The 11,371-nt window shown below is 39.2% G+C and overlaps 1 protein-coding gene across 1 annotated transcript; it reads right to left on the reverse strand.

Annotated features, from left to right (window-relative positions):
• LOC142445033 (stromelysin-1-like) lies at positions 1-10,301 on the reverse strand. Its single transcript, XM_075546524.1, has 10 exons — positions 10,133-10,301; positions 9,118-9,362; positions 8,875-9,023; positions 8,620-8,745; positions 6,284-6,448; positions 5,912-6,056; positions 4,794-4,927; positions 3,427-3,586; positions 1,603-1,706; positions 1-392 (listed from the first exon to the last, which is right to left on the reverse strand). The coding sequence occupies exons 1-10, from the start codon at positions 10,226-10,228 to the stop codon at positions 292-294; spliced, it is 1,425 nt and encodes a 474-aa protein (XP_075402639.1). The 5' UTR covers positions 10,229-10,301; the 3' UTR covers positions 1-291.
• Positions 10,302-11,371: the final 1,070 nt, after the last annotated feature.

Genomic DNA, 11,371 nt, shown 5'->3' on the forward strand with positions numbered 1-11,371 from the left:
TAAGTGGCAAGTCATCTTTATTAAATAATAATAAGCAATTGCTCTATATAAACACAATCCCCTGTCTCTTGTACACGAGTGCTTCCCTTTCTCCTCTGGAAGCTGACCCCACGTGATCGAAGTGCCAGTGAAGCAGCTCGTTTGAATGCCCTGAAAGACTGGAGCGGTGGCTGCAGCGTCTGCAGCTATTGCACGTGGATAGGAAAACAGGCCATTTTGTTTGCAAAGGCTTAGAGAAAGAACCATCAACTTCATTTGGAATATCCGCGTGGCGCCTTCTAAGCATCCCCGCTAACAATTGAACCAGCTGTTACTCTTCAGAACACGTGTAACTTTCTGTGCATTGGGGTCAAACTCAAACTGTGAAGATCCATTGAAAAAATAGAAAAACCCTGCAAATACAGAAACGGGAAAGAGTGGGATTTATTTGACTTTTATCAAATAAACAAATTTTGTCAACATGCAAAACTCAGAGAAGTAACCATTTAAAAATGGAATATTTTATACTTTTACTCTGTATCAGGAAGTATGCCAAGCAATATAAGTGATTTTTCTCATTTATATCTGGAACAATGCTCTCAGCAATATATATCTAGCTTCATTTTAAAGGTGAGCATGCTGGGGATTAGGTAGATTTATCTTCAGATGCTGGCCCAAATTCACGCAGCAAGGAAAAGATGGGAGACAGCACTCTAGGCCAGTTCTGAGAGCAAAACAAGGCTTTCTGCTTTCAATCAGACAAAAGTATCACCCTATTTCAAAACTATGACCTCTCTATGTTCTTTTTTCCCTGGCACCTGTCCCCCACCTTTCCTAGCCTGAGGGTATTTCTGGTCTCAGAGAAGCAGAACCATTCTGACAATACAGTTGAGAACACCAGACTCCTCAGACATGATGGTGCTTGGGTTACTACTCACCCATCTTTAATTAAATATGTGTGTGTGTGTGTGTGTGTGTGTGTGTGTGTGTTGAAACTTCAGGTCCATGAAAGGTGAATACATAAAATGGCTCAATCTAAGCAATGGCTGATGACTCAGGGAAGCCAGGGGGAGTCTCCTTGGGAACTAGCCATGGTGATAAGGTAGTACAGAAGAGAGAGAGAGAGAGTCAGCCATTATGAAACTGAACCCACACTGGATGGAATCATACATGGTTATTTAAAAGATAATAGGTCTATGATGTACAGAAACAACACTGAATGCATTTTTTTTTCAAGGAGAGATTTGTGCTTGATACCTGAACATTTTTTTAATTACCTTTAAAGTAAAACATGATATAAAGAAGCCATATAAAAGCCCATTGCCGAAGAATCAATTTGAACCCACAGCGACCCGATGAGACAGAATGGATCTGCTCCATAGGCTGTTGGAGGCTATAAATCTTTAATAGAGCAATTAGCCTCCGGTGTGAACCACCAAACTTCTGGTTCGCAGGCCAATGGTTAGCTTAACCTTTTGTGCCACTACAGCTCCTTGAAGTAGCAATAAAACTGGCACAAAAGTAGGTCCATGGCAATTTTGGGGGTGGGGATGGGGAGGAGGGAACTTTTTCCTTAGACTATTTCAAGTTCTCCAAGACCAAAAATCATAAGTGTGTGCTTACCAAATGCTTCAAAAACAGCATCAACCTTTGGATCAACACCTGGAAAGTCATCTACCATTTGCCTGGGAAAGCCTGGGTCCATGGAGTGTGTCCGTTCATCAAATCTGCATTCAGGGAAGGATACACCAATCAGCTATACACAGAAGCTCTGTTACCCAAACCTGGAAAGTATCTCAGGGTTGATATAGAATTCTAGTAAAATTTACATACTGTACAACAAACATCAAACCTGTGCAAGACTACAAAACTCTATGGCTTCAATTAGATTGCATATTTAGCTCTTAAAATTGTATTTCCACCAGGATCCAGGTCACCATCCTCTTGTAGTAGATAGTACTTATCTTACTTTTTAAGTCACTACAGAAAGAAGCTTAAGTTTCTATCTGTCACAAAGTCATGAGGGTATGAGAAATACACATTGAAAATATTGAATCATTCATCCAAAATACCAAGTTCACCTCCCAGTTATTTGTCCAATAGCATGTTTAGTGTTTCTGTTCTACTTCACTGTGTAGAGGCTGGGCCTTAAAAGTTTGCAAGTGACCACGAGTGGAACCACAAATGGTCTCCATTCACTTGGCCCAAGAGCAGAAGAAACAGAGTCCGGAACAGGAAGTGGATATGGGATGCCTGGCTAATTACCTCCGAACTTGCTGTTCCCTTTGCCGTGAGATCACGATGGTGCCTGGCAGGCAGTATCAAACCTTTTGATCAAGGAGTCCACCCAAGAGCAAAACTCTAATTCTCACAAACTCAGATTTTCTGGAGCTCGGGAACCTGGATGCACCCCTGAAACTGTTTTCTTGAAATAATCTTTGTACCATAAAGCAAAAAGACTCCCTAAAAGCTCCTTCAATTCAATCGATAGTTGAGTTTATCTAGTAAAAAAGATTCTCCTTGAGAGTCATGCTCTTTCAAGAACTGTCTTTGTGGGATCCCTTTGATAGCACCTGGAAAGATTAGATGGGAACATAGGGGTGGAGGGAGCCCTGCGGTGTAATGGTTACAGGTGGGGCTGCCATCTGCAGGTTGGCAGTATGAAGCTACCAGTTGGTCCTCAGGAGAAAGATGGGGCTTTCTGCTTTACTGTCTTGGAAACCCATAGGGGCAGTTGTACCCTACCCGAAAAGGTCACTACGAATTTGTTTGTTTGGTTTTGTTTTAAGGGACAGAGAATGTGTGTTGTTGAGGAGGGACAACTCAGAAAAGGAGGATGAGAATAGTTAGGTGACTCAAAGAGTGTAATCAAAGTCCCTCAGTGACATGCGTCAAAACTACTGAATCGAATGTTTTGCTGTGCATGTTCTCAAGAAGATAAAAATAAAATGTTTGCGTTTTCCTTGGGAATCACATTGTCGATTTGGAAAGATAAGACACATGCACAAGGAGGACACCTGCAGGCTATAACTCAATGGGGAAAGAATGCTATCGACTTTGAGGCCTGGATTCCCTAGGGCTTGAAGGTCCATACAAAGAATCACCTCCTGCGGTGGTGCCCAACAGGGAAGGCTTCTTGGAGGTGGGTAGGGAGACTTGAGGAATGGCTGAAACATTGGGTTCGTGGAGGAGAGGAGAGACGTTTCAGACACAGGGCTGTAACACTGAGAGGCAGCTCAGCTTATTGCAGCTGGGCCTCAAACAAGGAGCTCATCTGCTGAAAATCGGGCGGAGGTGTTGCTAGGTTGTAAGATTAACTTCTTCCCCCATGGTTGTCTACCATTCTTCCCTGTCAAGAGACAGGTCAAGCCAAGAGAGAATTCCTTGTAGAGAATGAGACTATTTTCCCTACTGAGAGTCCAAAAACGCATCCTGCTTGCATCTTACCTCCAGTATTTGTCCTCTCCAAAGAAGTACGTTTTCATCTTCTCCTTATCAGAAATGGCTGCATCAATTTTCCTTATGGTGGGAGGAAAGCCCAGAGTATGGATACTTCTGGGATAACCTGCTTGAACCTCATTTCCTCTGATGGCCCAGAATTGAGTGCCTGTTAAAAATTTTAAAAATCAACCCTAAAAAAATCTTTAAACAGTAAACCCAAAATATCCTCTGATACCGCCTTTAAGCCAAACAATCGTTTAGCTAAGTTTATCTTGAATATTGTCCTCTTTTGGAGGTCTGTCTCCTGCGGACGAAACCGCAGCAACTCCGAAGGTCATGCAAGGACCTCAGGGAATAGGGAGTTCATGTTAATAAATTCAAACACATGGAGTTCATTCTGACGAAGTCAGGAAAGAGCGGTGAGCGTGATTGCACAACTTGAAGAATGTAATCAATGCCAATGAACAGTACATGTAGAAATTGTTGAATTGATGTATGTTGTGTTTGAATATTTTTGAAAACAACAAAATGAAACACTTATTAAAAATGATAGTTCAAAACAAACAAAAACAATAATAATTCAGACTTACATTAAATGTGGAGTAACCCATTTTGTATTGTTTTATTTTAGGTCATTTGATATGTTTGCAGTAGAGCGTCAGCATTCTAAATCTAGCCACCAGCTCGTTGTATGCATTTAACAAAAGTTTTCACTTGAATCACTGCTCGATTAAATGAACAAAGTTAAAATGAAGAAATGTATAACTCTGGACAATTTATCTTTCTGTGTTTGTTTTTATCATCTCTAAAATGTGATTACACCTATTGAGGCATACTTACCAACTACCTCGTGTGCCTTTGTCCACTGACAACAGTTGTGAAAATACGGGCTATCCAACTATTTTGCGCATTAACCATTTATATCTGATAGTAATGAGCACCAAGGTGTAAGACAAGAGTAATACTACCAGTGATTGATGTCAGCTTGTTATTTCAACTTAACTAAGCTATAATTCTCAAGAGTTGAGCAGCTATGGAATGATGTAACGTGGTAAATGTTTAATGATTAAAATTAGCAATTATGTAATGATATAATCTGGAAATTATGTAATGATGTAATCATCCTCCATTTTTTCTGTGTGATGAAACCATTCTTCATGTTAACATACCAATTTTTGCATAATGATTGGTTCTTTAGGATAATCATGTCAATAAGTGAGAAGTGGGCATAATTCTAGTTTTAGCTCTTTCTTCATTACCTTAGGTTAACACAGTGGTCAGAATTTGATATTGTAGAGAAATTAAAGTCTTATTCAATTTTCTTATGAAAGAGTTAATTTCCCACATTAAAGAAAAAATTATATAATAATTACCTTTAAAAATGAAAACCATATCCTTCTTGGTAACTTCAAATGCAGCATCCACATCTGAAGGAAGAGCTGGCCAAAATGAAGAGATCAAATGAAATTCAGGTTCAAGTGTTCTGAGGGATTTGCGCCAAAAATATCTGAAATAAATATTAAAAGAAATGTAAATAGAAAACAGCATTCAATTTTAATATATGTTCTTCGCTCTCTTGCCTTGCATATTTTCCACTATTTTTTCATCTTCTAGACTCCATAACAGTCTGAGAAATCATGTACATTGACACTTGGCAAATGTCTTTCTCTTTCTTCAAAAGCTTGCAATGGGCTGCTTGGCATAGGGTTCCAGACTAATCTTTATATTAGGAAAGCTAGCCTTACAATACAGATTCAATTGCCAAGTACAGATTTTAAATACTTGTGATGCACATATTGTTTACATTTTTAGAAGGATGGGCTGATATGTATGTGTGTGTGTGCTATTTAAACATATTCCTAAATATATGCAGAACAACTATGGATAGAGATACAATAGTTCTTCTGTATGAATGTATCTGGGGAGAACTGGGGAACTGGGAATCAATGATGTGACTTATCATGTGCATGTTTATGCTCAGAAGAAAGATGAACATTTCTATTCCCATAAAGGGAAATGCTACCCTATCTTATAGGGATCACTCTGAGTCAGAATCAAGTCAATGGCAGTGAGGTCTTGATTTGTATTTTCCCAAATTACTTTTGGAAAAATTCAAGGACAAGTATCAAATCATATACTCTGAATTTCCAGAAATTGAACTTGATCATTTAGGAAAATGTAGACAATACACAATCAGATCCAAATTATTTCAAAGTTCACAGGAAATGTTTTTGTTTTAAAATGTTTAAATATAATTTAAGGGTTTCTATTTTTGTCTCTATGCATCACAGATCAAAAGAGTAACCAACTCACCCCACCCCCGCTCCCGCTCCCACCCCACACACAAAAGCAACAACCAAACAGACAAACCCAATGCTATTGAGCCCATCCCCACTCATGAAAACCAATAGGACAGAGTCGAGCTGCCTCACAGGGTTTCCAAGGTTGAGTACTTAAAGAACAGATGGGAAATACAGGGTTTCAGTCTCACCTATCTTTAAAGAACAGAATTTCTCCCCGCAGAGTGCTCACAGCGTCAAAGGACAGGGCAGGATCACACATGACTGGCTTTTCAGGTTTTGGAGGGGTGGGCTTCATGGGCATCCCAGAGTCATCATGGGAGACAGGAGGAGCTCCTGTAGCAACAGATTCAGGGATGCAAACATTAGGAAAAATATGATATCCCCATCAAATGCTTTCCAAGCATTCTCAGCATGCTTTAGGCTGGAACCTTATAGAGCCATCTCACGTATCCTCAAGACCATTGGTGTACAGCTTTCTGAAGAGCTACAAAGTATCCTCAAGACCATTGGTGTACAGCTTTCTGAAGAGCTACAATACCTCATTTTCCCGAGTCACGTACCATAGAGGAACTGAATGCCATTCACATCATCTTGAGAAAGACGAAATCGGGCCAGGTCTGTGAGTGCGTTGTAGACCGGGAACATCAAAGCTTCAGTGTTGTTCGAGTGAAAGAGACCCAATGAATGGCCAAGTTCATGAGCAGCAACAAGGAATAAGTTGGTTCCTATTTGAGAAATGAAAAATAACAATTATTTATCCCTTAAATACATCTACTTTTCCTAAGTCAGCTCTACATACTCTTTGTTTGAGCCATTCACTCTTGCTTTGTTGGTTAGCTCATTGAGCACGTACTGTGAGAGGAAGGGGAAGAGTGATTCTCCAGGCATCTCGGCCTAATAGTGTCACATGTGACAGTCAAATTCTCTCTACAGGGTTTTCAATGGCTCATTTTTTGGTTTGTTTGTTTGTTTGTTTGTTTGGGGGGGCGTGTTTGGAAACAGACCACCAGGTTTGCCTTTCAAAGAGCCTCAGAGTGGACTTAGTCATTCAGTTAACAGCCAAAGGTATAAACGATTTGCACTATCCGGGGAAAGCCAAGTATTTTTTTCAGTTCATACTTTAACTCCATCTTTGCAACAAAGTATCTGGTTCGATGTCTTAGGTATCCAGTGGTGCTATTACTTAAAATACCACTGTCGATGGTATGAACAGCCACATTTATTTCTCACAGTTTAAGATGCTAGAAGTCCTCATTCAGCCAGCATAGGATCACTAGGGGAAGATTGTCTTTCTCTGTTGGCTCTGGTGGAAGATCCTTGTCTTTTTTAGCTTCTGCTGCTCTGTGATCTTCATGAGGCTTGGCAGTTCTCTTTCCCCTTCTTCACTCCTTAGCTTGCTTATTTAATCTTGTTTATGTCTCAGAAGAGATGGACTCTTGCACTAACCTTGCTTCATTAGCATAAAAAGACAATCTATTTCCAAATGAGTTGTAATCACTGGCATAGAGGTTAGAATTTACAATGCGCATTGTAAGAGAGACACAATATGACTGATACAATACATTTAACTTCTTGCACCACCCACTCTACTGCCTCCACAGCACCAGAGCCTTAGTCTCAAGAACCCATGCCTTTCCTTCTGTTCAGGACTGTAACCAACACAACTGTTCAGAATCTCAATAAATATTTCTCTTCATTTATCCATGAAAAAACTTTAAAGCTGAACACTGATTCAGTAGTAGCATTTGCCAATTCATCTCAGTTAAACGAATCACAGTGTGCTCATTTTAATTCTGAAATTCTATCTTTAAACAGCCACACTTTGGCTTTTCACTGGAATGTTATCTACATAATTTTTCTGCCTCATAATAATTATTTTATATTGAGTCAACACTATTAATAAAGGTAGAGGTCATAGGATGTGAAAAGCAATTCAAAACAAGATGCCCAACGAGGTCTAACATTTGTCAGCAACGAGATTTGGGCCACTCAGACCACAGGCTGCATTCAGATCATTTTTGCCGCTCTGAGAAACAAACCAAACCCATAATGTGGCTATGGAGAGAGCCAGGTAATTTTGATTGACAATGCAAGTGAGTGTTCTTTTACTTGTGGAAGTGTTATTTTTCTAACTCATGAACAAGGAAAGTCCCCATTTGAGATTTTGCAAGATGTTAATGGACTCAAACCAAGTGTTTTATCCAGTGTTAATGTCACTTTTTTGTTCTGTACAGAAATTCTGTTTGAATTTTCATTATAACCAACTCTTAGAATTAGTATTTGTTTCAGCAGATCTTTTGAAAGTTTGGAAGCCATTCCTCAAGATACATGATTTTGACCCAAGAAACCTAAACAATTTGGACATTGTATTTGTGAGTTATTTTATCCTTTGGAAGAGACCCATAAAAACTCTTAATTCTGAGGTAATGAAATGCTGATTTAACAAGCCTAACCTAAAAAAAACCCCACAGAATATAAAATTTTATTCTGATTTCTGTTCTAAAGAAAAAGCAAATGGGGGAGGAGTATATACACTCATGACTGAGAGCACTTTTTTTTTTTTGAGAATGTAGATCTAATTCAATACACTGTTTCTTGGGTATCTGAAATTGGATGTGAGAATTTGGCCTTAATAATAATAGCCTGATTATCTCACAGGATCCACTTTCATAAAAGAATACTCAGTTACCTTCTTATATTGGACTTTCCAAGACAGAGACTGAAGTGTTAGACTTCTGAAAAAGCTTCAACAAATGATTAAAAGAGAAGATACATTCTTCCACCCATTGGAAAATTCTAAGCATCCCATTTCTTTGGGCATACTTGGATAGTGACACTTTTCCAAGTATAAAAACAAATTAACACCAAAATCATTGTGAGTGATTAAATATCCCACCTGATGTGTCCTCTGTCCACTGCTCATCATCATCAAAGTGAGCATCTCCGTAAATCCCTTGTCCAGGAGGGTAGGCATGAGCCAGAACGTTCCCAGGTCCATCAAAAGGGACAAAATCTCCATGCTCTGAAAGGAAGAATATTGATCTATTTTCAAGCTGGAAAGATGGGTAGGTAATTAGGATGTCTTTGGCCATTTTCCAATAAAACCACACCAGATCAATGACTACATTTCACAACGGGTTGGCTATTTCACCTCTAACTGCAAACGAGATCATGATGTCAGCCTCCCCTGCGTGCACCCTGGAGAAGGTCAGTGGAGACACTTCCTCCCAGACTTTCAGGGCTTTCTCAACGGCGGCATCAACGGCATCTCTCGACACATCCTGCGTATAGTCCACGATCCTGTACAAGGAAAACACAGAAGAGAGCATTTCCTTCTGCAGCAGCAACTAATGAAGTTTGCATCTTATGTAAACAACCTCTTTGGGCCCATTACCTGTAAGTAAGGTGAGTTTTCTTCCACTTGGGTGAGCCGGGAAAGGTAGTGAAGTGGCCGACGTCAGGGACTCCGCATCTGGGCTTGTGAATCGCCTCCATGGTGTCGGAGTCCAGCTTCCCAGTCACCTTCAGCCCCAGGAACCTCTGCATCTCTTGGACTTTTTTCACAACAGGACTGCTGTCTCGTGTCCGCACAAACTGCCTTCCATCTTTTGCAAGGTCGTAGTAGTTTTCTAGGTATTGCTAATGGAGCAATTAGTACTTAAGTCATTCTGGAGGTTTTTGTGCCAAATTGCTTACAGTTGTTTACATGTTATGATAAATCTGAGGCACTCTGCTAGCTTCCTGAAATAAATTGCACTTTTCTTTCATTCTTCGATTATAGCTTCCCTCTTAGCTGTGTTGAATCTTTGTAACTAAATACTTCTGCAACTTAGTTTACTGCCAAAGCCATCAGAGTAAAGTGGAAAATTGAGAAAAATGTCTGGTTAGCTTAAAGAAGGAAAACAACACAAAGAAACCTCCTTTGTCATAATTGTATGTTTTAAGTAAAATCATTCAATGTCCTCAATGTTCCGCTTTGCATGGTGCAGAAGGCTCTAGCTAAGGAAAAATGCTGGACAAATCCCTCTGTCTAATCCCTCTGAGCAATTCAAACAGTTAGTACAAACCATACTGAATCAAGAAGTCTCAAAACAAGACACATTTTAATGAATTATGTTCAGATAATGAATATAATAATATTGATGTGCCTCAAACTCTGATCTCTTGTTACCATAATGCTGTGTGATCTCAACCCAAAATACTAACATTTCTGGCCCTTTGCCTCCTGCACAGAAAGGGAATCATGAACGATGCGATATGGAGAACTGTTCACATTTCATACTTAATAGCTGTTCATCCCTGACGTAATGATATACATACAGTAAGCTCAAACCATGCTATGAAGAATGAAAGTCTCACTGAGTTTCCTGACTTGTCCCTATCGGTGAGATGGCGGCATTCCAAATTACCTGAACAAAATCCATGTCCTCATCCTTTGCTGTTCCTTCCAGAGGGAAAGCTGAACAAGCAGCCACGTACAGAAGCAGGATTGGAAGACTCTTCATTTCCACCAACTTCACTTAGCTCTTCTTGAAGACAGCGTCCTACTTGCTTTCTGACTACCTCTTCGTAGGTCCACCCTCTGCAGCCCAACTTTTATAGGGCGGCAATATTTATTTATATCACCCGCCTGACTCATGATGTCTTTCATTCAAACGGCAATACGATCATTTCCAAAAATTCTTAACCCAAAGTATGATGATACAGCCTCTTTTACTAATTTCTCTCCACCTTCCAGATTTTGCAAGTCAAAAACAGTGATTAATTTCCAGGAAATGTTTCCTGTCTTGGTAAAGGAGAAGACTGGTTTTTTTTTTAACTCTGGAAAAAAAGTCTGCAATTTATTACACAGTGAAGGCTTGTGTGTTATTGAGGAGAAATAAGCTTATTTGGTAAAAAAAATTAATATTTGGCAAAATTTTTTAATGTTATGTTTTAAGAAAATGTTTTAATAAACTGTAAAATAATAAGATGGAAAGAAATGAATGCTGTACCTTTGTGCCTATAAACTATATTTAGAAGAAATTGAATCTTTGGTTCAAAAACCAGTTACTAACTAAGTCATGGGAATCCATGTATTACTTTGTTCTATAGGATTTTAAAAATCGTGACCTTTTGGAAGCAGAAAGGCAAGCCTGTATTCCCAGATGCCTCTGGGTGGGTTTGGACTGCCAACTTTTGGAGTCTTGAACTTAATTATTTGTGCCACATTGGGGAATAGCTTCTTCTAACTTCTGGTTAGATTTGCTAGTCATGGAGGAGGAAAACCTCAGGGGCAAGAGAGAAGAGAACGCACTTGTGAAAAAGAAGGAAGTGTTTTCTGATAGTTGATTTTAATTCTGTGCACAATTTATTAAGCTGTAGTAGACTCAAAATAGCAGATCCTTCAATACTTGTATAACTTATATAAAAGACATTACTTAGTAGATTGAAATGGTCTTCCATCTTTATCTTCTGTATTACTAGTTGTGAAAAATTTAAAAATATTTTTCCTTTTCAAAAAGAAATGAAAACTACATGCACAGAACAATAACTTGTATTAGGGTAACCATGATCAAGAAATAGGTAGCAGTTGGTTTTATACATCTGATCTCCTAGAGAGAATGCAATGAAACCTATTCAGCCTGATCAAAATTTGGATTCAAAAG

The sequence above is a fragment of the Tenrec ecaudatus genome, chromosome 4 (assembly GCF_050624435.1).
Source record: "Tenrec ecaudatus isolate mTenEca1 chromosome 4, mTenEca1.hap1, whole genome shotgun sequence".
Taxonomy (NCBI): Eukaryota; Metazoa; Chordata; class Mammalia; order Afrosoricida; family Tenrecidae; genus Tenrec; species Tenrec ecaudatus.

What these genes read in the sequence shown, in the direction of transcription:
- LOC142445033 (XM_075546524.1), bottom strand. Translation starts at nt 10,228, where the DNA reads ATGAAGAGTCTTCCAATCCTGCTTCTGTACGTGGCTGCTTGTTCAGCT. An exon ending in AGGACATGGATTTTGTTCAG is followed by an intron (nt 9,363 to 10,132) that starts GTAATTTGGAAT and finishes TTGCTCCATTAG; the next exon opens with CAATACCTAGAAAACTACTA. An exon ending in GTGGACAGAGGACACATCAG is followed by an intron (nt 6,449 to 8,619) that starts GTGGGATATTTA and finishes TTTCTCAAATAG; the next exon opens with GAACCAACTTATTCCTTGTT.